Raw genomic sequence first — 26,744 nt, forward strand, 5'->3', positions numbered from 1 at the left:
TGGTAAATTATTAAAATGAAAAGCTACATAATAATAAATGGTTAATCTTAATTTATAGGAGTCAACAGAAATGATATATTCATGGTTGCACAATGAATTCATAAGATTATTTAAACTGAAGGGAATAAGCACTCAGGAGTCATGAATATTCATTGTGCAACCATGAATATATTATTTCTGCTGACTCCCATCTTGTAATGGCTGATAGCAAAGATACTCTATAAATATATAAGGGCATGAGATCAACTTGATGATTCTCTGAAATCAAAAGTAATTGCAGGTGATGTAAAATCATGAAATGACTCTCCAGAACCTCTAGTTTATGAAAATTCTTCTATTTCTGGAGTGGTATTTCCATTTAAATTCTGACATCTGGAAATGTGTGCATAAGTTCCAAGTGCTGACACTTATGCTCACTATATCTCTCATTAGTTCCTTTGACTCAATTTCATGAAGAATTCACAAACATTTAGCATTTTTAAAAAAAAGACATACCGTAGTCATCAAGACATTTACTAGTTGCTGTGTAAAAATAAATTCTCCATGATAATGGAGTATTATAGTGCGTGAATTACCTTCTTTAAGAATTTCAATGATGTCTCCAGCTGAGACATTGAGTTCGTCAGCATCTTGGGCTTCATAATCCCATAACGCCTTACCCTTGGGTAATTGAGGTTGTGGTTTGGGTTTAGGTCTCGGTTTACCGCCAGCTGGGGCAGGTTTACCCTTGTGTGATCGCTCAGTAGATCTTCTCTTGAAACTGGAAAAAAAGGTTTAACTCATGATTTAGGTTTCAGTTAGATCAAGGTATTTCAAATTGTGGGAATATAATACTTTATTCAAATGGTGAGAACATAACATGTTCATTTAAGTAATGAGATATTGAGTAGGTAGTCTTATATCTAAGCAGAGCATGTACTACAATATACAATCAAAGATTTTTGGACACTGGTAATAAAATGTTTATGCTATATTTTAGTAACAAGTTACAATCCAATCCAATTGACTGAACTTGACTAAGTTTGTCCCTTACCCTGATATCCAACTGAACTTGACTAAGTTTGTTCCTTATCCTGATATCCAACTGAACTTGACTAAGTTTGTTCCTTACCCTGCTATACCTGCATCAGGTGTTCCCATAAAATCTTGAGTATGTAAATTAGTCTGATTGATTTGTCTTGCAAGACGTTGGGCACCATCACGTGGTAAAGATGGATGTTCCCCACTGGGGGCTCTCTTTAGGCTCCTACCAGCACTCTTCAGTTTGGACCCCCATGGTGTGGATTTTCCTGGTGTATTAGCCTGAGTTGGGATACCTGGTGCTGGACCATGTGGCCTTCTACCACCACCTCCTTGTGTGGGAATACCTGGTGCTTGTCCATGTGGTCGTCTACTATATCCACCTGCAACACCATTACTACCGGCTGCTTTAGGTGCAACTTGTCTAACACCTGGTCCTATAGGAGAGTCAAGACAATATTAAAGGAATGACAATTGTCAGGTCTAGTCTTTGTAGATAAAAATGATTTCTTTTCCTGCAAAGTTTTATGGGTTTTTCTTAGCAATTTTCATTAACAAGTATTGAAGGAATCCATTACTGTTTCTGTAGTTTTCAACTGTGACAGAAACTGATATGATGTAGTGAAACAGTGACTGTGGTGACAGCAACTTGCAGATTCCACATGGGTCTGGGTCTCTCCAACCAAAGTGTACTTTAGTACGTAAATGATTTCTTTGGCCATTCAAACTATTTGACCATCCTGGCTCCTATCAAATGGTGTGAATATTACATCAATTGTAAAGGTAGAAAGACTTACTTGAGTCTCTTGGTAGTCCAGATCCAATGCTTACATTGAGTACTTTACCACTTGGTTTGACAATGGCCATATCACCAGTACCAACAGAAAACTTGACCTGTCTTTTACCGCCACCACCCCAGCCTTCCTTCTTTACTGCAAACTCAAACCTGAAAAGTTTTAATTAATTTCAGTTTATAAATACTCTCCTTGTAGCAGTGATTTTGCCTAAGGTGTGGCAACCCTGGTAACAGACACAGGTAAATTTGGTAAAATTGGCTTAGTCCTCATACATTGCAATGCAATTTTAGTGGAGAACCCTAGTAAAATGACTAGGGAACTCAGGTAAGTTTTACCTACTTACCACCCTTAACAAAAACACTGGTAGGGAACCCTAGTAAAATGACTAGGGAACTCAGGTAAGTTTTACCTACTTACCACCCTTTAAAAAAACACTGCTTGTAGACTAAAACAGAGCTGATGAACTTTATGAATCACATACATAGCCTTATCATTTAAACAGGTTTAGGGAACTATTGAACTGACATTTTCTTTTCAGGTCAATAAACATGTGTCTAGTGATAAACATAATATCAGAATACTTTCTTTTCTAACATGATAAAATAGCATGTCATATTTTCTCTCATTTTCATATTCTTGGAAGGTGTGGATTAAAGCTAGTGAAAAATCCAATCTAAGTAACATAAAAATTAAATGTTCCCTAGTTATTAACATGTACCAGTCAACTTGTCATACATCTTGTGATATCTTTCTCCGAAGTAGAAATCTAGGTTACACATTTCAATATACTTACATATTGGAGAAGTTGACAGTCAGTTTCCTGTGCATAGCAGCTTCATATTTCTTGGATAGAGTTGTTACAAATTCTGTTTTGAAGACAGATTCCAGTAAACTGGCATAATCATCAATGACATCAATCACGAAGAAGTCATCTTGAAGGGTACTGTGGAATGAAAGATAAGGTCACATTGGAGATGCTTGATTTTGATTGTGTAAAAAGGTGTTGACAGTCTGCTAAGAAATGGATATTTGTGACAATAAAATAATGACCATTTTCAGTTATGATTATATGCCCTTCTCATGTCTGTATTTGCATTAGTGCATGCATGTGTGTGTGTGTGCATACACATGTGTGTGACTGCATGTGTGACAGTGCATATGTATGTGTTTATGTATGTATGTGTATGTGTATGTGTGTGTGTGTGTGTGTGTGTGTCATTATAATCACATTTTAATATACACAACACTGAGTATTTCTGTACAAGATCATATGGAGTAGCCAGGCCAATAACCTAATCAAAATACACTGTACCTCATAGTAATTGCCTGGATCTGCTGAAGTTCAATTTTTCTCTTGACAACTTCCACCATTCGTCCTTTTTCTGGTCCTTTCTTCACAACTTCCCGACCTACCATGTAGATGAATTTCCCTGTCACCATCAGATCACGCTTGGTTACCTGTGGTAGAAAAAAACAACATGTAAATCCCTCATTAACACTATGAGATGGATTTACCATCAACTACAGATAAACAAACAATGCCGATAACCCACAAACAGCTGATTGCGATAATGGCTGTGGTAGGTACACAACATTGTAAGGAGAATTTGAATACTATGACAGAACCCCATGATGTACAAGTGTAAGTGTAGCATACTTGGGGTATTTGCATGAGTGCTTGCAGTGTTCTCTGTGATCGTACTTTCACAAGCGTAGTAGTATGCAGTGCAAATGGCACTAAAAAGTAGTATGCACACGCATTGGTACAAATAATCCCTAGTATGTAATTAATAATGTACACTATCACATGGAAAACATGTTGTTGTAGCATGTTATTCTTTATGTGATGGTTTATCCAAAAGAGTGGTGTTCTATACATCAGTATTACAAGTTTTGTATGGCCCAGGTTTGGGTTATAGATTGTGTTGGGTTGAGGAAACAGGTCACTAGGTCACTCAGATCAAGAAATAGGTCACTAGGTCACTTAGATCTTGGAGTAATTATACTGTATAATTACTCCAAGCTTAGATCATCTCAATAATAGATCCATGCTTAGATCAAGAACTGCAGCCTTTATCCAAAAGCAGTACATGCTCAGAATTTTACTTCTAAGTATTTTACAATTTGTGATTTCTATGAAGCCTTTTATGTTTACTGTATTTTATCATGATTTTATCTTGTATAGTATTCTGTATCTGTATCTGTATGAATATTTTGTTTTGTTAGTTGTTTTTCATATTTGAACCACACCCAGGCACAGTCTTTCTTCACTTTACAGTCATTTTGGTTACTAAACTATTTTAATCTAATCTTATCTAATCTAATCTAATCTAATCTAATCTAATCTAATTTGAATGCCTCCAAGTAATGCTACTTTCATGAAAAAACTGGAAATAATCTCATTTTTCTTTTCATACCTTAAATCTTCTATCATACTTGTTGACAGTATCAGCAAACTCTATTTTCTCTCTTCTTCCTAAGAGTGCCCTCAACCCTGGATTATCGTCCATGCCAATATAGTCGCCAACAAAATTACGATTCAAGCTGTATCGTCTACGTTCCTTTTTGTGTAGTAGGATATCTGAAGCTGTCATCAAAAGAAATAACAATGTTAGGTACATGTTTTCTCATCTGAATTTCCATTGATTTGAAAAAAAGGTGTTTGATTAGTGAATGGTACATATATGTACAATAAATCAGAAAATGTCTTCATTTCCTAGAGTGGCGTTTCTCTGCAAATAATGCCTCTCTTGTATCAACTTGATCCTGTATTCAAACATCCCTAACCCTAGTACATGTATCACAATTTCCTTTGTTTCAGTCAGGTTCTAAAATTAGCTGTATGCAATAAGTGTATTGGACCAGTGCTCTTTAGTCTTGCAAACCCTTTCTAAACAAAGTATGTACAGAAATACCTGCAAAGAGACAGACAGATACTGACAGACAGATAGACAGACAGACAGACAGACAGACAGACAGACAGACAGACACATACACACACACACACACACACAGACAGACAAGTGGACACTGACACAGAGAGACAGGTGGCAAAACAGAGAGAAAGACAAATTTATAAACTGAAGTATTCTGAAGATATGAAACAAACTTGTCTTACCTTGTTGTTTGAGTTTGAGATAATACCTGTGAGCATTGTGCATTCTGAAAGCTTTCTGGATGATTCTGGCATAGACATCATACTTCCTTTCCCTGTGTTCCTCCAGTAGGAAGAGCTGGAATATGCAAACAAACAAATTAACAAACAAACAAACAAACAAACAAACAAACAAGATAACTTAATTCAGGTTTACTCTCTTACAGAATTTTTGTACAGACTGTAAATCTGTTTAATTTCAGTTCATTTTGTAAGGAAAATAACATTTACCAAATTTCAGAAAGAACCTCTGTTCAGTCTCTCTATAGAAACAGACAGGTCTAAACATGTTTTCGACTGGCTATGTAGTAAAAGCTCAAGCGGTATAAGTGAAACTCTAACCCCTGGAATTATACTATAAGTAAATGGAAATGCACTTCACAGAGACAAGTAACACTTACAGATTGTGAAGTTTATACTACCAATATAGGTAAATAGTAATACACTTAGAACAATTTTACTAACACTAACAGAGACAATTAGTAACACTTACAGATTCTAGTGTTTATACTACCAGTAAATAGGAGTTCAATTAAACTTTAATATCTAGTAGTGATATTAAAGTATGACTTACAGATTCCGGTGCTTTAATGAAGATCTTAGTCTTCCCAAGTTGCCACTGATCAGTTTCCATGTGTACAGCATTTAGGATATGTTTGACTCCTGCCTTGATATCACCACGCCATTGTGGCCATGTTTCTGCTGTTAAGATGGCATACCTGAAACATATAGTGTAGTAACAATTTTTCAGCCAAATTCCTCAATTCCAACCCTCACATCACCACGCCACTGTGGCCATGTTTCTGCTTTTAAGATGCAAATCCATACCCTGCTAAAGGTAACTCTATTGACAGGGGAAATATATGATATAAGACAAGACAAGTTGGCATATCTGAAACATACATAATTTAACTATCAAGTACACATATTTCACAGGTTTCACAAATCCCATCACATTGTGAGGCATATTTGACAATGAAATCCATGGAAAACATCCCTAGGACCATTGCAATTTTGTCCTTATTTCTCTAAACATAAGTTATGCTCTCTCTCTCTAAACAATTGAAAACATTCATTTTGTTTTTAACCAGTGTTTACTCACATCCGGAAATACAGACCAACATTTGAGGAGTGTAAAACCAAATATAGTACCAAATAGACAATTATAATATTAGTATGGCCTAAATTTAAATGTATTTAGCAAATCAAACTGACTAATTTCTATGTAGTTCATTGGTACAAGATTATGAACCTAGTATACTGGTATTATACTTCATAGAAACACATTTCTCTTCAAGTAAATATCAGTATTTATGACATATAACTTTACAATGATATCACACACATTTAATAAATGATGAAAATGTTTCACTGGTTGATTGATCTATTAATCATAAATTTATGAAGTACACACCTCTTGAGAAATTTGTCAAATTCTCTTCTGTAAGCAAAGCCAGCACGACGTACTCTGATGTTCTCCTTTAGGCCCAAGTATTCTACTTGATGCAGTACCCTGCAAAAAAAATATTAATGTAATATACATCAAATATGAATCAAGACTATATGGGTCATTTGAACATTTCTGTGTACCAAGCACCTAATGCTTCTGGACACATATGGTTATACAGTGGGGTTTTAATTCTCTTTAGACTTGATTTGTTTGTTTTTTAAATCAATGACTTAAGAGCACAATAAGAATGGGTCTCACACACATGCGACATGCACATGTGTGGGTGCATGCATGCATGCATGCACACACACACACACACACACACACACACACACACACACACACACACACACACACACACACACACACACACACACACACACACACACACACACACAATGCAGTACAATCTGATGTAGGAATATGGCTACATTACTTTATTTACATCTATTTCCTTTGTAAATTGTTGTTTCTCTCTCTCTCTTGCCCAATACAATGATTGATATGTGTCACTGTGGACATGTCTTTTACACTCTTGCTTCAAAACTCAGTTGTAATAAGGTGGTAGTAGTTACAGCCTTACCTTCTCTCTTCCCAGTCATGACTTCTCTTGGTTTCATTAGGTTTGATACACCGAATATAATGAGGTGTACACTTCATCAGTTGTTCAACCAACTTGTTGGCTTGTTTCTGAATTAAAATTACAATCACATAACATAAATGACTACATCTATATCAAAACCAGTTAGCAAATTCTCACTTTGAAAAAAAATGAATTGATGGTATATCTCTGCTATTGTATTGTATTGTAAGTAAACAGTGTACAACTATCTAGTATGGAAATTTTGATATAAATACTTAGATCTTCAGTCACTCTTTATTAACCTGCTATGAACAGAAGTTCAATCTATTCACAAAGACTGGAGTGTGCAGTCAGAAATTTAACATCACAATTGTCAAATTTTGATACAGAATTCCAAATATCAGTTTTTGTTGATTTCACCTTGATTTTGTTGCTTAATGTGGATGGTCTTCCTTTCTGCTGCTGACTGGTATCTTCGGGAAACAAATTCTGTACAAACTCTCTGAAGGGGAAGACGATTAAAAACATATTGTGACAAGATAGTGACCATAATTGCTATGTCATGTTTAAAACAATAGAGAATCTGAACCAGTAAGTTCTCTTCATCTTTCCGGACTACCTTTACTGTGTACTCAATCTATTCAAGGTAATTTGTCCTATTAAACAAGTGACTGTCATATCATATATAGGCACCCTTTTTGCTTTATTAACAAGTGGTTGTCATATCATGTGTACACTTGCTGTTATTCCATGCACCAAGGTATAGGTATTAACTTAAAATGTTTGTGATTTCACTAATTTTGGGAATGTTATTTACAACTCATTTTGTTCTCTTAAAGTGGCCATATGGATGAGGATTGGGTATTTATTTTGGATTTTTAATTCACAAAACAATTTTATCATGGCTTCCTACTTGGAAAATCAATGTGAAACAACATATGCCAAGTCCTTGTTTGTAGCTTAATAAATTGCAAATGCTTAATAATTGTGTAAAATCTTTGTTATTGTACGTACAATAACAAACTTTTTAGGTATGTTTTAGCTTTTTGTAAAGTATTGAGTTACAAACAAGGACTTGGCATATGTTGTTTCACATTGATTTTTCAAGTAGGAAGCCATGATAAAATTGTTTTGTGAAAATAAATACCCAATCCTCATCCATATGGCCACTTTAATAGTGGCTGTCATGTCATATATAATACCAATACTTACATTTCACTTGACTGCATTAGTTGTATCAAATCTGAAAATAACACATCCCTGTTGCGATCACAGAACCCTTGAACATTGTACGACACCTACGACAACAAATCATACAAAAGTAAGTTACACTAATTTCTAAGTACCGCCATGTTATTTACATCAGTCACAGTCTAAATACACCAATAAGTTTCTACCAAGAAATGTATGAAAAGTTTCTACAATGTGCAGGGGTGAACAAATCCACTGGTCCTGGGTCCGAGACTAGCGATTTTTTTGGGCGGACCACACAAATTTTACCTTGTCTGGTCCGTCGGACCAGTACCTTACTGTTAATAACTATGTTAAAAAGTCGTCTGAATATACAGATTCATAGGTAAGATTTAATGTTTCACATTAGCGGGACATGGGACCACTAATTCTTTCAGCAGGACCACTGGATTTTTTAAGGCACTGGTCCAGGGACCACCAGTTCACAAAATTATTTGTTCACCCCTGATGTGCAAACAAATGTATACAGTCTAGTTATTACAATCAACATAAACCATATTGTTATATCATCATATCACCATGGAGACACCAGCTAATACCTACATCATATAACACTGACATATCTTTGTGGAATATCTACATATCTCAGTCTAGTTGTCATGTGTGAAAACTTTACTTCAGTCACCTATTTCAAGACACAAACACTTGATTTGATGTTGAAGTTGAACTGACCTTTCCGGCATAGTGGTGTATATTAAACCCGATATTAGATCCCTGATAATGTTGATGAGTGCCAACTGCACCATCTAATTTCTGTCAAAGGGAAGAACAGAATATTGAAGATTAATCCATGCACAAGCCAAGTTATTGTCTTTGAACAGAAAATATGGATTATATATCCTTGAGGGGAAAAACGTGTGACCACAGCTTATAGCCCTTAAACCTTCCAGTGAAAAATCCATGGGAAAACACTAAACTAGCAAACAATGTTTACAGAGACATGCTGTACATTTTTTCTAGCTGAAAGTTTGTCACTAAGCACTTCTGTTTGCCGAGACTCTAGGGAGGATAAAGTGAACAATAATAAGAAAAGATACAGAACACATCTTTGCAAATCACAGATTGAAGCTTCATGTACTCATAGATTCAGAGTGCTGTGTACAAAACAATGATTTGAAATCACTGTTAATTAAAGCAAAGAACTGTAGCCATCATAAACTACGCCTGAACAACAACATTCTGCAGATAGTTAAAAACATCTCGTTGAAAGCATTGATATTGACATGGTTTTAATACCTGGAGAAACTTGGTATCAGCACCTTCTGTGACTGCATGCAATGTAGCACAGACGTCATCAAGTACACACATAATACCAACAGGGCTCTACAATGAAAACATGGAATAGCTTGGATTAATGCTATACTAAACATGGTACATTATACTTGTAGTGAGACATACTATGACAGAACACCATGACATGCAAGTGCAAGTGTGGAATACTCAGGGTATTTGCTTGAATGCTTGCAGTGTTCTCTGTGGCCATACACTCATGAAAGTGCAGCAGAAAACACTGTAAGCATGAGTGCAAATACCCCTGAGTACTCACTCTGGAACTTACATGGAATGGGGTTCTGTTACAGATATTACAAACGTTCATCCGTAACAGCACATTTCCATTAAAAAAATCATACTGTCCAATCATGCTTTCATGTATAGCAATGGAGTGTGCTCTCATTTGCATACATTTGCATGCAGGTATGAAATAATGTTTTCGGTATTGCACTTCAGTACAAACACCACAAGTAATCTCTGGTATATATGTAATGATGTAACATATTAACAATCACCAGCGATACAAAAGAGATGTGATGGTCCTACCTTACTCTCTATCAAATCACACACAATCTTGTTGTTAAAGTACTCTATTGGTTTCCACTTAATACCTTCCCTTATGTACTCTTCCTGAAAATAGAAAACAAAAGAACACTCGACAATCTGATCATGGCAATGAGGTGCATTGATTCACATCACATATCTGAAGAAAGAAACCAGTAAAAACCATCATAAATAGTGCTAGTACCTCACAGTGTATAATTGTCTGTCTGCCTGTTTATCTGACTGTATGTACACCAATAGTTTGATTTTTGTAAAGATGTCAGTATGCTGTATCTCTTAAGCATAAATCAAAGTTAAAATACTGTATTAAAGAGATTGCCAATGGTTGCAAGACATATACATGTATCATTGTGGAAAACACAATCACATCTTTTCTAAATCACAATACACTCTGAGTTTATAGTTCTATTTCACACATGTCCAAGCAGAAAGTGCAAGTGAATTTCAAGGGCATGGTGCCAAAAACTGGTCCAAAAAGGTAGCTAAATGTGTAATTATGGTTACTATAGTTCCATGTCATACACACATCATAGTTATTATACTTATTTCATCATATGTATTAGTGAAAGAGACAATACACCTTGTATATAACCACAATAATGTATGATTTGTGATAAACAAACATTAGAAGTATATGATTTACCTGTTCAGCTTTGAGGGTCAATTCAATAAAGATCTGCTGTAACTTCTCATTCACAAAGTTGATACAAAACTGTTCAAAGCCGTTCTTCTGAAAAATCTCAAATCCATAAATATCCAGAACTCCGATGTTGACTTCTTCAAAGTCTTTCTGCATGGCTTGATTAATTGACTGTAAGTGTAAGACAACAAATCAATACATACATATCACTTTTAATATCTGAATCTCCAAATTTTCTGTGGACAACTGAAAGGCAAGGATTCAATCCCAGGTTTTACTATGGGCAGCAAAGCAATACATACATATCATTTTTAATAATTTTCTTTTTTTTATCTGAATTTTCAATTCTTCTAATGTTGCATTATTTGTGGATAATTTAAAGGCCTGGGATTCAATCCCAGGTTCTCTTATGGGGGATGTCATTTTACCGATGAAGCCATAAGACCAAATAGGACATCTTTCCTTCTGGATCAGCTTTTTCTTTAGCTCTGCCAGACAACTTAATGCCATTAATCCTAATAAGTGATGGGCTTTTAAAAGTCTGCCATTTCTAAGGAAAATTATGGATACAACTTCAGAAGCTGATGTAAGTTTCAGGACACCTCTCTGTACAACAACAATACACTGTACAATGAGTCACACATGCACACACACAACCCAGGCCTATCGCCGTTCAAGGACTGACACTTATGAACAAATAATTCAAGGGTTAAAACATAACATGAGAGGTGGAAATCTGATAATATGAACCTAGTTTTAAAAACATTATTTTGCTTGGAAATGCCAGCTAAAAAAGTTTGAGAACTCTTCTAGCTTTCACCACCTACTTGTCATTAGTTACATAGTGTAATCTTACCGCAACTAAGTAATCAAATATCCTTGAATGAATGGCTTTAGCTAGTGCATCTCTAGTGTAGGCAGCCTGTTCTGTGTTCAGCCTCACTTCAATACTTTCAGACTTGCCACCCCATTTGCTATCCATGATTCTACTGGTTAGCTTAGACATCAGAAGGTCCTCTTGAATGGCAAACAGGTAGGCAGGGTACTGTAGAACTAAGTATGGAAAGAGAATACACTATTACAGGTAGGCAGGGTACTATAGAACTAAAGTATGGAAAGAGAATATACTATTACAGGTAGGCAGGGTACTGTAGAACTAAAGTATGGAAAGAAAATACACTATTACAGGTAGGCAGGATACTGTAGAACTAAAGTATGGAAAGAAAATACACTATTACAGGTAGGTAGGGTACTGTAGAACTGAAGTATGGAAAGAGAATACACTATTACAGGTAGGTAGGGTATTGTAGAACTAAAGTATGGAAAGAAAATACACTATTACAGGTAGGTAGGGTATTGTAGAACTAAAGTATGGAAAGAGAATACACTATTACATGTAGACAGGGTATTGTAGAACTAAAGTATAGAAAGAGAATACACTATTACAGGTAGGTAGGGTACTGTAGAACTAAAGTATGGAAAGAGAATACACTATTACAGGTAGGTAGGGTACTGTAGAACTAAAGTATGGAAAGAGAATACACTATTACAGGTAGGTAGGGTACTGTAGAACTAAAGTATGGAAAGAGAATACACTATTACAGGTAGGTAGGGTACTGTAGAACTAAAGTATGGAAAGAGAATACACTATTACAGGTAGGCAGGGTACTGTAGAACTAAAGTATGGAAAGAAAATACACTATTACAGGTAGGTAGGGTACTGTAGAACTAAAGTATGGAAAGAAAATACACTATTACAGGTAGGTAGGGTACTGTAGAACTAAAGTATGGAAAGAGAATACACTATTGCGGGTAGGCAGGGTATTGTAGAACTAAAGTATGGAAAGAGAATACACTATTACAGGTAGGTAGGGTACTGTAGAACTAAAGTATGGAAAGAGAATACACTATTACAGGTAGGCAGGGTACTGTAGAACTAAAGTATGGAAAGAAAATACACTATTACAGGTAGGTAGGGTACTGTAGAACTAAAGTATGGAAAGAGAATACACTATTACAGGTAGGTAGGGTATTGTAGAACTAAAGTATGGAAAGAAAATACACTATTACAGGTAGGTAGGGTATTGTAGAACTAAAGTATGGAAAGAGAATACACTATTACAGGTAGGTAGGGTACTGTAGAACTGAAGTATGGAAAGAGAATACACTATTACAGGTAGGTAGGGTACTGTAGAACTGAAGTATGGAAAGAGAATACACTATTACAGGTAGGTAGGGTATTGTAGAACTAAAGTATGGAAAGAGAATACACTATTACATGTAGACAGGGTATTGTAGAACTAAAGTATAGACATATAAAAATGATTTTTTTCTTACATTCCTGGTTTTCAACTTGTGCATAGTTTCCATCTTCTCTAAAACTGATATTTCCAAGATGAAGATTACCAGCCACACACTGCAGTACATTCTGTTGATCCTCCTCTGGTATACCAATTATACTCATAGCAGTCTGAAATAAGAACATTCCTTCCATCAAAATCATAAACAGAACCCTGTGACATATGAGTGTATATTCAAAGTATTTGCATTCCTGTTTGCCGTGTCTTTTCACATGTGATTGTGAGAATAGTTGCAGATAAAACAACAAGCATAATACCATGAATACAACACACTGATTCTCATATTCTAGTGGAAAGCTGTTACTGTTATTTTACACGTACACAAATATCACCCCTTGTAACTACCGTAGTATACCAGTCGGTTTTCACCAGTGAACTCAATATATGCACTCACTATCACTCATGCATATATTGAGTTCACTGGTCAAAACCTCTTGGTATACCAGCTGGAGTGGTATCTCAGTTCGAAGCATACAATAAAAGTGAATTATAAGTAATATTTGTAAATATCAAAACTTGGAAGCATGCCAACTGTGCATATATGACTATTATAGATCATTTTAGTTTGATGTCTAGACCAATCAGATCTCTCGATTTACACCATCAATAAACTGGTATGATAATATACATAGTCCCTACACGAAATATACTGAGCAATATAGTTTAAGTAATATCTTATACTTACCATTGTATCATGGAACTCTTTCTTGTCATTCATATCATCTACTGTGTATACACCACTTTGGTTTAAATAGTAATAATAACTTGGATTTGTTAAACCAAGATTCTCTGAAACGACAATAAAACATGCAAGGACAAGTCAAAGTCAACATCATGATGACACTACATACACTGGTACTTTCCATATGACTGTAATAATAAAATGCATGCTTCAAAAGCAGTAAAAAAATTACCAATCTTTTATATCCAATATGTTGTAGTTGACAGAAGTCTAGAGGTATGAATTTTGGTATGACTGTAAGTTTATGAACAGGTAATGTAATACATATTTTCTAGTCTCTGTAATTTTAGAAGAAATGTCCTAAATGAAAGTTGATTTGTGAATTTTACAGAACATTTGGTAATTTTATCTTTGGTTTTTTTTTTTTTGTATTAGTTTTGTAAATATTGAATGTGTTTGAGTCTTTTCCAATTTCTGAGTGTCTGTAAGTGGGGTAATCCTGTAGACATCTCAACTAAATAAATAAATAAATAAATAAATAAATAGGACATTGGCTATCAATTTGTGGTACACTGACGGTAATGGTAGGTGTGATCCAAGAAATATGACTCTGTACAGTTGGTAGCAATTCATGGCAGATGCTTACAATACAAGACATTACTAGTTAGACATGATGTTGAAATGCAGTCCCCAGACGCCTGAAAACGACAAATCAGTTACAAGACGTGGGAGGGGATAGGATTAGGGTAGACTGTTAACTATATTGGTGGTACACCACACATTCACAACTTACTTTAGTATTACAGTACATGTGAAGTGCAACAAACAACTTAGGCACAAGACATGGAAGACTATCTTAGAAGGTGCGTGTATCAAGCAATGCTACAAGAGATAAGAAAATTATGATGACACTGCAAACCACATACGACATGCAGAGATAGATTTGTGTAAAGTATCTACGACAATGGCTGATGTGATGTGATGTGATATGATGTGATGTGATGTGATGTGATGTGATGTGATATGATGTGATTTGGTGTGATGTGATGTGATGTGATGTGAAACCATAGGACTATTGAAAACAGTAAAGATAGTTGGGGATATTTTGAGATTGTGTATTATCAGTTATTGCTGGTAGAGGTATGGAAACCATGGGGATGTATTATGTATGGAAAGTAAAGACAGGATTGTTGGAAGATATTGTGGGAATATGCAAGAATTTTGACAATAATTGGTACCAAAAAAAAACAGATGTAAGAAATTGGAGGTAATGTGATAGTTGAATATGGAAAACATAGATGAATTCAGTCTGAGGTGGTTTGTCACCAGGTAATACTGGGAGTAATGCTAAATATATGGTGGTGTACAAAACATGCCATGCAGAGGTTGGTTTCTTGGAAGACATTGTGGGTATACTGTAGTATTTTTGATGATGGTACAACTGTCAGTAATATTATGAGGCAATGTTGGATGAACATGAAAAATATAGAAATCTGAGGTGGTTTGTCACCAGGTAATAGGAATGCTGCTGTATCTATGACGGCATACAAAACATGGCATGCAGCGGTTGATATGTGGGATTGGAAGATATTTGAGGGTATATCACTTACGGATAGTGTTGTCTATATGAGTTGATAAATGTGATCCTGACAGTTGAGTACAGGTGGATGTTAAAGTCACAGGAAACAAAGACAAAGTATGGTTAGTGTATAACAATCACATAGACACAATAAACGATAAAGTGAATGGTACAACACAATCATTTGAATTCCAGCAACACAGTTGAAAACATGTCACAAAGGAAGAATGGAAGTAAGACTGTTTGGTAACTAATGTAAAGTTGAATGATTTGAACAGTAACACTGTAATAAGAAGAAGATTTTTGTTAATTTCCATACTGCAAATGAAACCAAGAGTAGCATAGCTTAATAGTCTCATAATTTCAAGTTAAAGAATTTATATATAGATGGAAATCAATGTGTCAGGAAGAACCACAATGTCTTGAAAATACTGTTATTATTCTGCACACAGTTGCAAAAGTGTTCATAATATTATAAATACTCTATTTAGTCTTGGTTACTCAGTCTTTTTCTGCATGAACCACCTCCGCTCGTTGTTACTCAAGAGATATTTCTATATCATTTCCCTAGATTCTGCTGGTGCAGCCAGAAGGAGGGATAACCCAGCTGTGTGAGTTAGTCTGAGTAAGTTAACCAAGACTCTATACTTCAACATACATGTAATAGGTATTTTAACAATCTCCTTGTGGAAACTGACCAATTAATCGGACCCTGAGTTCAATGTCAGGTGCTACAATGTATTTATATTTCCTCATCAAAATCTTAATTTATAGAGACTGCCTTCAGTATCAATACATTACTACATCAATGTGATTATTTTTGGAACTACTTTATTGTTAACCCAATGATATGTATACAAGTACTGAGTTATTAGTCGCCTTATCACTGGTGTATTGATATATTAGAAGTTACATGTGCTTTTCTGAACTATGGCGGACTGTAATAAAGTTGAAGTGTTTAGTTCTAAGACGAAACCTCTCTGTGGTTTTGTGTAAACCATGGACTTTGGTATGAAAGTATCACAATCATGTAACTATGTTTTGTACAGGTATCTTGCAAAACCTTTAAGAAATCATTGATTCAATTCAGAATTTTGAACATTGACAAACTTCTTTCTAGTCTTAACAAACTCTCTACTATGATATACATGAAACTCAAATAACAATACATGAATACACAAAAACAAAACAAAAATTCTAAATTACATCATATTACTGTCTTTTTTTATGGGTATTTAATAATGATATGAATAATGATATCATATCTGTTGTTTATTTGCATTAAAACTCTAAATGTGTGGTAGTGATCTATTTTTCAGGTAGTGGGATGAAATCAATTGTGTGTCATTACAAAATGGTACTTATCGTCTAGTTTATTTTTGTTACACAATTTCCAGATACACATATTTCAGATTTCCTTCAGTATTTAACACATGCCGTGCCAGTCCAGACTATCAGATCATCTAAGCTTACATTCACACTGTCAAATTCAGGCCATCACTAGTATCAGATGATCTCCTAAGCTTACATTCACACTGTCAAATTCAGGCCATCACTAGTATCAGATGATCTCCTAAGCTTACATTCACACTGTCAAATTCAGGCCATCACTAGTATCAGAAGATCTCCTAAGCTTACATTCACACTGTCAAATTCAGGCCATCACTAGTATCAGATGATCACCTACCCTTACCTTCACACTGTCAAATTCAGGCCATCACTAGTATCAGATGATCACCTACCCTTACCTTCACACTGTCAAATTCAGGCCATCACTAGTATCAGATGATCACCTACCCTTACCTTCACACTGTCAAATTCAGGCCATCACTAGTATCAGATGATCACCTACCCTTACATTCACACTGTCAAATTCTGGCCATCACTAGTATCAGATAAACATATAACCTGTAAATTTAGGCTTACCTTTGTGTTCATCTGTTGCACCTGCTATTAGTTGATAAAAAATATGAAAGTTTCTCTCATTTGCATTTTGATTGACAACTCTGGATTTCTCCAGCAAGAAGTTTGAGATTTTACCACCATCTGGTTCACCTCCACGACTGAACTGGATTTCCATGTACTTTCCCTGTTATAGTGACACAAAAATGAGAAATGATATGATAACACAAAATTTCAACAATATCAAAAGTGAAAATGATTTGATCTTGCCACCAAAGGTGAAGCAAACCTCTTGAAATACACGTTATGGCCACCGAGTGCTGAGGTCAGCTATGTGGACAAAAAGAAGCTCCTCACATTGTTTATTACCCATAATGCCTCACCCCAGTGTACAACATGCCTCTTCTAAGCCGGATTTGCCCATTTCTATAACTTAATTTTAAAGAACACACATGATCTAGGGTTGGCGAAAAAGACTTTTCTTGTTTTCCTTAGAATAAAGCAAAGATAACAATCAGCCTTGCCTTTGTTCAAAGTATAATGGTTTCATAACACCAGGAAATTACTCTCACAACATTTCCTTTGCATATTTCAGTTTCTAAACACGAATGCAGTATTTATTAACTCTAGAATCTTTCTATGTAGTCCTTGTATAGACTTGAGGAATTCATTAATACAGGGTGTATCTACCTCAGACATGAAGCATTGCCAGTACTTGTTAAACACAATTCAACAATCTTTCTATGTAGTTTTTGTATAGACTTGAGGAATTCATTGCTACAGGGTGTATCTACCTCAGCTATGAAGCATTGCCAGTACTTGTAAAACACAACTCTAGAATCTTTCTATACAGGGTGTATCTACCTCAGCTATGAAGCATTGCCTGTACTTGTAAAACACAACTCAACAATCTTTCTATGTAGTCCTTGTATAGACTTGAGGAATTCATTAATACAGGGTGTATCTACCTCAGACATGCAGCATTGCCTGTACTAGTAAAACACAAATCTAGAATCGTTCTATGCAGTCAGGGCTTGCATAAACTGGGGAATTCATTGCTACAGGGCACTCATACCTTAGCTATAAATGTGACATAACCATAAACCAAATGATTCATTTTAATATGACCTTCAATTGAGAGGAGAGATAATATCAAATTTAAATTCTACATCTCCACTCTGATTGAACTTTATAAATACACATTTCAAGTTACTTTTACAATTTAACATGAATGGTGATTTAAGATGGAGTGCTTGATATTCCAGTAAAACAAGAGAGGAAGTGGTATTCACTAATTGTAGACACTGACTATGATTATTTTGAATATGACGATTAGCGATTACTTTAAAAAAGGTCAACTGTGAAAAAATGAAACTAGGAATCCTTAAACATGGCACATACGAATCATTGATGAAGTATTAAGGAATACATTTATTATGTAATGGCCTTGAACTTTAGAACTCTATGTAGTATGGAAGTCATTGACTTTCTGTACAACATCACTGTAGGATATGGACAACATTTAAATTTAATGTTTTCATATTTCATATGTTTTCATCATACACAATGGGTAGATAAAATTAGTGGTGGGATTGACTGTACATTGATGTTATAGACCTATAATTAATAACTACAACTGTATTGAAATATTAGAAACCAACAAATTATTGTTATACTTAAACTATTGGTCAATTACCTTCCAAGAAGGAAGAACACTTGAAAATTCAAAAAAATCAAAATGGCAGTTAGGATGGCTGAAATAATGTTGAAGTGTTAGTCTTTCAAGATTACAAATACGCTAGGTCAATTACTTCAAATTAACAAATTGAACTTAAAGTAACTTTCTAGACATACACATACAGACACACACGCGTGCGTGCACACATGCACACATACACGCATGCAAACACATACATGCATACATACATGTACATACATACATACATACATACATACATACATACATACATACATACATACATACATACATACATACATACAGACACACACACACAGACACACACACACACACACACACACACACACACACACACACACACACACACAGAATTTATGATATAGCAATACTTACAAATCTACTAGAGTTGTTGTTTCTGACTGTCTTAGCATTACCAAATGCTTCTAGTAGAGGATTAGATTGGATAATGATGTCTTTGACGTGTTGTACCCTCCCTCCTCCACCAGAAACCTTGGCGATATATGCCATAATGTACTTGGCTGCTACAGTTTTACCTGCTCCACTCTCACCACTACAAAAACAAGATAATCATAACAATTACTTCATGTTCTCATTTCATACGATAATATTGACATTGTCAACTGTTTTTCATCAAATAATCATTTAACGTTTTACGTTCAATTTTGTATAACAGTTGCACTTTGTTGTAATAATCTACTTCCTTTCCTAAAACTACCTGCAAAACTGAACAGAATCCTGCATCATTCCTCTACACAATCTACATGTAACACAGTAAATATAGCAATGTAAGATGGTTGTCACATGATGAAATGTAGTGATATTAACAAGATTTGGTTGACCCTGACAATAAGGTACAGCAATGTTTTTATTTAAGTAAAATTTTGAGCCAGACAATATTTTGTTTCAGTCAACATGGTTTCCTTGTATTGTTAGTTATTATCATACACCTAAGGATCTATTGCTGCATACACAATAATACTAGTATTTGGGTGTTATATAAAGGTAGCAGGGATTGTCCCTCGTCTTTAAAAGACATACAATTTTTTATAATAACATCACAATGTAATGGTTTGTTATGTAGATGTTTTGGTACTATCAAGTGTTATCTTAGTTAGAATACTTCAGTCTCGCTCTGATTAGGAAGTCTTACATCATACGGATGTCTGAGAAAATCTATTCTGTGTTGTGGTCATTATGTGTACCTTACAATACACACATGGAATATTTCAGCTGACTTATTTCTATACACTCACACATACAGAAACTAACACTATTTTTTCCACTGTTTTGTATACAATTCATGTTACAAAATACAATTTTTCAACATGTATCATACTAATTACTTTAACCCAAAGAATGGGCCTTTCACTAAATTTCATGTCATTTCTATGAGCAGAAGTAAGCAGAGAAATGACAAGAGTAGGCAGGTACTTTCTCCGGCTACCGACTTCTAATGAAATCCCTGGACAGTGTCATTTCTAAATCTGTATCACTGATTATATTACTGTTATTTTGTGTGCTGGACTTTATCATGTGCAATATGAACCAATTCAAAACAGTAAGGTTTGTAATACATTGGATTATTAATGAGACAGATACCGCTATGAAATCATAATTAAAATCTGTAATATGTAACTTTGGAAACTATTAGATTTTATATCATCCATCATACACAGATTCAAAATAGGTTGAGATCTTCTATTTAGTTATTTCGATGCCATACATGTAATGGAGGCATAACACTTGTATTAAAGTTCAAAATACGTAATTGTGGCTAACATTGTGACTAAAGGTTATCAGTTTTCATGAATAAAGTATGACATCAAACTGTGATCTAAGATTAATGTATAAGCACAGTATGGCACTATTACTGTTACATTCACTGCCCCCAATGACATCATTTCTGTAGCAATCTAATTTAATTCCTTGTGTATTACATGTACGTTCTGGAGTCAATTTATATTTTACAGGAATGCTTTGTATTCAAATTTCAGGACTTTCAAGGACTTGGTACGAGTGCATGAACCATATCTAAGTACATGTAGTTACTGATTCATGAACATTTCATATATGATATACGTATATGTAGATATATTCCCCTGTCACTTGCAAGGATATAAAGCTTTCATATGAATTATTTGTCACAATTTCAAAACTGTCATTCCAACATATTTTAAAACTCAATCGTGTTTCAATTTTCTGCTTGAATTAATAGTAGACTTATTTTGACATATGCTTTCTACATGTATAACTGCCAACGACAGCCTAAAAACCCAGAACCAAATATGTAAATTGAAATTTTTCTATTCAATATTGTTTAAAATCATTGCATTTGGTACTTATTAGGTATTCTGGATGCACAGACACAGTTGCCTGAAAACATACACAATATGTGTGTGTGTGTGTGTGTGTGTGTGTGTGTGTGTGTGTGTGTGTGTGTGTGTGTATGTGTGTGTGTGTGTGCGCACACATACATGGGTGTGTGTGCCCGTGCGTGCATGTGTGTTTGTGCCCATGCGTGCATGTGTGTGTGTGCATGTGTGTGTGTGTGTGTCTGTGTGTGTGTGTGTGTATGTGTGTGTGTGTGTGTGTGTGTGTGTGTGTGTGTGTGTGTGTGTGTGTGTGTGTGTGTGTGTGTGTGAACAATTTTTAATGGCTCTAATTTTGTGTTTCTACATAGACATGTAGATGTTGGAGTTTTTCACCAATGTCTATCGTTTATGCAACTGAAATTCAACAATAAAAATACACTTTTTTAACAGACAAAGTCAATTTGATACATCAACTTACCTAATAATGACACATTGACTTTCAAAGTCTATCATCATGTTTCTGTACATATTGTCAGCAAGTGCATAAATGTGTGGTGGGTTCTCATAGGCAGCCTGTAAACAATACATATCATAGTTACAGTCTCATAACATATCATTAAATAATCTCGATCAGTTTCAAGTTTATCAAAAATGTCACAAATCTATCTACATGTTTCTATCTGCAGTGTATCTACAAGTATCTATCTATCAATCAATCAATCAATCAGTCCATCAGTCACTCAATTAATTAGTCAATTAGTCAATAATTAATTAATTAATTAATCAATCAATCAATCAATCAATCAATCAATCAATCAATCAATCAATCTATCTATCTATCAGTCAAGTCAGTCAGTCAATAGAAGATATAGGATAGAGCACAAGACTCAAAGTCAAAAGTATTGTTCTGTTAAATGTTTCTCAAAGGGTTAATCTACACTAAACTAAATTCTGCCCTGTATACATCCAGATCTGCAGTTTGTTTCATGTCAACATGGGGATATCTAAATAATTACATAATTTTTGCCAGTTGCTTCCACTTTCAAAATACTATGTCAACTCTATAATAATCTCCTTTTTTTTAATTTCATGACAAATTTAGTTATACTTGGTACCAAGTAGTACACTATGGTAACAGCAAATCTTTCTGGCTGGTTGAAAAAAGAGACATTTCTTTTAATATAAAGTGAACATACAAATGAAGGAGAAGTGGAGTCATTGATATAAAGGATAGGTAGTTGATAATTCTTAATGATACTAATTCATGCAGGAAGACTAAATCTTACAGTATATTGACAGGTTGAATCATCCAGTGTGTTTTATTTCATCTTGATATTCTACTCTATCCTATTCAATTTTATTGTGTTGTCTAGAAACAAAGGGTATTAAGGTTTATGGAATACTTGATCAGCACGACTGCACTATGAGTCATACATTTATTGTACATTCTACAAACACAACACAGGAGTACTGTACACACATAATGATACATGTATCTAAGATAGATCTGTCTCTTTAAAACAATACCATAGATGTAGTCTGTACATACAAACCATTCATCATTCCATGACTCACAATGATTCATTCTTACATTGTTACAGCTTCAAGTGATTTTTTTTATTAAACTTCTTTATTTGCATGTGTCTGTCTGTCTGTCTGTCTGTCTGTCTGTCTGACTACCTGTGTCTGTCTGTCTGTCTGTCTGTCTGTCTGTGTCTGTCTGTCTGTCTGATTCTCTGTCTGTCTGTCTCTGTCTGTCTGTGTCTTTTATTACATTTTTTTTACATTTTACATGTAACATTTTTTAATCAAAGACAGATCATTGGCCATTCATGACCAACCCTACAAATCAGGTGTAAGTTAGGGAGTCAAACCCTCATCCTATCCCTAGCCTACCCCTAACTCCCTAGCTTGTGGACAACTGTTTTTATAATAGTCAGTTGTCTCCAGACTATACACATGTTAAACGGAAGTACACATATTATTGTGTCCATCTCATATAATTAATGCTCTAACTTCAGTTTTTTGCACTAAGCAGATTGCAAGTTAATGTTATCGTTATGTTATACATGTATGTTTACTAAATAATGGCCAAGAGTCAATAGCCAATAGCTATCAGTTTGGCAATGTCCTTGAGTCAGTATGTCATGTCAGATAGCCTTGTCGCAAGAAATTGTGATGTTAGTATGTCACATCAGATAGTCAAGCCAGTATGTCAAGTCAGATAGCCAAGTCTATGGGCTATACTGTTAAGTCAGTATGTCAAGTCAGATAGCCAAGTCTCTGGGCTATACTGTCAAGCCAGTATATCAAGTTAGATAGCCAAGTCTCTGGGCTATACTGTCAAGCCAGTATGTCAAGTCAGATAGCCAAGTCTCTGGGCTATACTGTCAAACCAGTATGTCAAGTCAGATAGCCAAGTCTGTGGGCTATACTGTCAAGCCAGTATGTCAAGTCAGATAGCCAAGTCTATGGGCTATACTGTCAAGCCAGTATGTCAAGTCAGATAGCTAAGTCTCTGGGCTATGTCAAGCCAGTACTATATGTCAAGTCAGATAGCCAAGTCTATGGGCTATACTGTCAAGTCAGTATGTCAAGTCAGATAGCCAAGTCTCTGGGCTATGTCAAGCCAGTATGTCAAGTCAGACAGCCAAGTCTCTGGGCTATACTGTCAAACCAGTATGTCAAGTCAGATAGCCAAGTCTCTGGGCTATACTGTCAAGCCAGTATGTCAAGTCAGATAGCCAAGTCTCTGGGCTATACTGTCAAACCAGTATGTCAAGTCAGATAGCCAAGTCTCTGGGCTATACTGTCAAACCAGTATGTCAAGTCAGATAACCAAGTCTCTGGGTTATACTGTCAAACCAGTATGTCAAGTCAGATAGCCAAGTCTATGGGCTATACTGTCATGCCAGTATGTCAAGTCAGATAGCCAAGTCTATGGGCTATACTGTCATGCCAGTATGTCAAATCAGATAGCCAAGTCTATGGGCTATACTATCAAGCCAGTATGTCAAGTCAGATAGCCAAGTCTATGGGCTTATACTATCAAGCCAGTATGTCAAGTCAGATAGCCAAGTCTATGGGCTTATACTATCAAGCCAGTATGTCAAGTCAGATAGCCAAGTCTGTGGGCTATACTGTCATGCCAGTATGTCAAGTCAGATAGCCAAGTCTATGGGCTATACTGTCATGCCAGTATGTCAAGTCAGATAGCCAAGTCTCTGGGCTATACTGTCATGCCAGTATGTCAAGTCAGATAGCCAAGTCTATGGGCTATACTGTCATGCCAGTATGTCAAATCAGATAGCCAAGTCTATGGGCTATACTATCAAGCCAGTATGTCAAGTCAGATAGCCAAGTCTATGGGCTTATACTATCAAGCCAGTATGTCAAGTCAGATAGCCAAGTCTGTGGGCTAACTAAATAAAGGATACAGCGTGGTTCAGATTCTACAGTGCACCACTTCTGGTGGTATTCATCGAGAATGGACAGACACACAATATAATATACTAGTATATGTCACCAAATCATAACAGTCAGTTTACAACTTAGCCTAGAGTCATGTGATATTGGCATTTTCAAGTCATGCATAGTATATACATATATTTATACTTTATGGTGATATTGTAAGTATCTGCACTACTATTAATTTATCATAATATACTGGTTAAAATGAATCACAACCTCCCTTCCATAAATAATTTTGAAAGAAAGAAATGCTGATTTTCTTGACATTATCTAAATCAATTGGTGTGGTAATTTGTGTGGTAACTGTCATATGTTGTCAGTTTCCTGTTTGTATAAAAATATTTGACATAGTTGGTGTTTGAATTATTTGACAGCCACAAGTACCAGTGTTTGCTAGATACTTTCAAGTGAACAGATTCCTGTCATGTACAGTTATACTTCTCGTCATGTATACATTTACTGTATGCGTAGTCTAGAAACTACATGTTGTCTTGTTTCTATGATCTCTCTCTCTGTCTCTGTCTGTCTGTCTGTCTGTCTGTCTGTCTCCCTCCCTCCCTCCCTCCCATGCTCAAATGCTACCCATGTTGTCAATACTTTTTCCCTTGTCCCTTTACTCAACCAGCTGGTATACAGGATTACACTACTGAAATACTGGCTCGTTCCCCCCTCCCACTGACAATTCAAAAAATCCCCTCCCACTGAAAAATCGTGTACGAGCAGCTTTTTACATGAACAGCTTCATTGGCTGCACCTGTGAATAATTAAAGCCAGACATACATTCATCATGGATATTGCAGGATAATTGATTGTTTGTACATTATTATTCTCATTCAAGCGTGACAGTCTGTGATGATTTCTGAGAGAGACTCATTTGCATACATAGAGGAAGTATCAATAGTAGGCGTATACTTACAGCTCCTTGGTATAATTCTACTTCCTTTTCCGTGAAATATTTGAGTTGTTTGAAAGGATTGATTGATACCAATACAGGTCCAATATAAGTCTAATATGTCATAATGTTAAGAAAAATTGGATAAAATGCAAAATGATGATGATGATGATGATGATGATGATGATGATGATGATAACTACATCATGTAAAGATTACACTGTCAGTAATTTAAATTGACAATCTGAGGAGTACAACATATACGTCATGTAGTTACACTCTCGGTATATGGTAAAGACACTGACATCTAACATTTAAAGTGGCCATATGGATGAGGATTTGGTATTTATTTTGGATTTTTAATTTATAAAACAATCATGGATTCCTACTTGAAAAATCAATGTGAAACAACATTGTCTTATCTGTGTTTGTCACTTAATACATTACAAAAAGCCCAAAAATGTGTAAAAAAACGTTTGTTATTTATGCTTTTGCAATTCATTGAACTACAAACAAGGACTTGGCATATGTTGTGTCACATTGATTTTCCAAGTAGGAAGCCATGGTAAAATTGTTTTATAAATTAAAAATCCCAACCCTCATCCATATGGTCACTTTAATACTAAAGGCCCATGTTTTAATCCCTGGTTCCCACATCAGTGCTAACTTATCAGTGGAACCATACAGATTAAACAGGGTTATTCTTTTGTTCTAGACAAACTTCTACACCTCTGCCAGACAATCATTTTTCTCACTAATTTTTTTTTTTTTTTTTTTTTTTTGAGGGGAGGGGGACATAACAACCTTCTATGAATAGGATATAATTTGTCCATACCTAGGAAAGAACTGCTGATATTTGTTGTGTGTATTAGCCAAATCTGTTGAGTGGTGGTGGAATGGTTCAAAGAGTTTCAATCCATTCTCTAGACTGCCACTATGCAAACTGTTTACATGTGCTATATTTAGTGAACTTTGCAAAGCCGATTACTTCCTTTTCATAACAATGCAATGAGACAAAGGGATTACTATTAGAGGTTTCAAATCATCTTTGTCACAATAAGCCAAACTCTTTTTAATGGTTTCATACAATGGTAC

At 35.3% G+C, this 26,744-nt stretch overlaps 1 protein-coding gene across 2 annotated transcripts in view; it reads right to left on the reverse strand.

Moving 5' to 3' along the window:
• Window positions 1-26,744, reverse strand: part of LOC144443224 (unconventional myosin-Ie-like) — a 35,117-nt gene that overhangs the window by 3,711 nt on the left and 4,662 nt on the right. The window contains exons 3-26 of one of the 2 annotated variants that reach the window (XM_078132639.1): window positions 25,674-25,763; window positions 21,765-21,859; window positions 19,347-19,524; window positions 17,279-17,441; window positions 15,384-15,419; window positions 13,777-13,880; window positions 13,069-13,201; window positions 11,588-11,784; window positions 10,735-10,902; window positions 10,074-10,157; window positions 9,492-9,578; window positions 8,928-9,008; window positions 8,217-8,302; window positions 7,425-7,506; window positions 7,005-7,111; window positions 6,386-6,484; window positions 5,546-5,690; window positions 4,936-5,050; window positions 4,235-4,404; window positions 3,130-3,275; window positions 2,611-2,760; window positions 1,818-1,966; window positions 1,112-1,457; window positions 576-760 (exon numbers count right to left, since the gene is read on the reverse strand). In XM_078132639.1, the coding sequence (XP_077988765.1) occupies window positions 576-760; window positions 1,112-1,457; window positions 1,818-1,966; window positions 2,611-2,760; window positions 3,130-3,275; window positions 4,235-4,404; window positions 4,936-5,050; window positions 5,546-5,690; window positions 6,386-6,484; window positions 7,005-7,111; window positions 7,425-7,506; window positions 8,217-8,302; window positions 8,928-9,008; window positions 9,492-9,578; window positions 10,074-10,157; window positions 10,735-10,902; window positions 11,588-11,784; window positions 13,069-13,201; window positions 13,777-13,880; window positions 15,384-15,419; window positions 17,279-17,441; window positions 19,347-19,524; window positions 21,765-21,859; window positions 25,674-25,763 (3,196 nt within the window). The remainder of the gene's footprint in view (window positions 1-575; window positions 761-1,111; window positions 1,458-1,817; window positions 1,967-2,610; window positions 2,761-3,129; window positions 3,276-4,234; window positions 4,405-4,935; window positions 5,051-5,545; window positions 5,691-6,385; window positions 6,485-7,004; window positions 7,112-7,424; window positions 7,507-8,216; window positions 8,303-8,927; window positions 9,009-9,491; window positions 9,579-10,073; window positions 10,158-10,734; window positions 10,903-11,587; window positions 11,785-13,068; window positions 13,202-13,776; window positions 13,881-15,383; window positions 15,420-17,278; window positions 17,442-19,346; window positions 19,525-21,764; window positions 21,860-25,673; window positions 25,764-26,744) is intronic. The other variant, XM_078132640.1, reaches the window with a different exon arrangement.

This window comes from Glandiceps talaboti, chromosome 12 (genome assembly GCF_964340395.1).
Source record: "Glandiceps talaboti chromosome 12, keGlaTala1.1, whole genome shotgun sequence".
NCBI classification, from domain to species: Eukaryota; Metazoa; Hemichordata; class Enteropneusta; family Spengelidae; genus Glandiceps; species Glandiceps talaboti.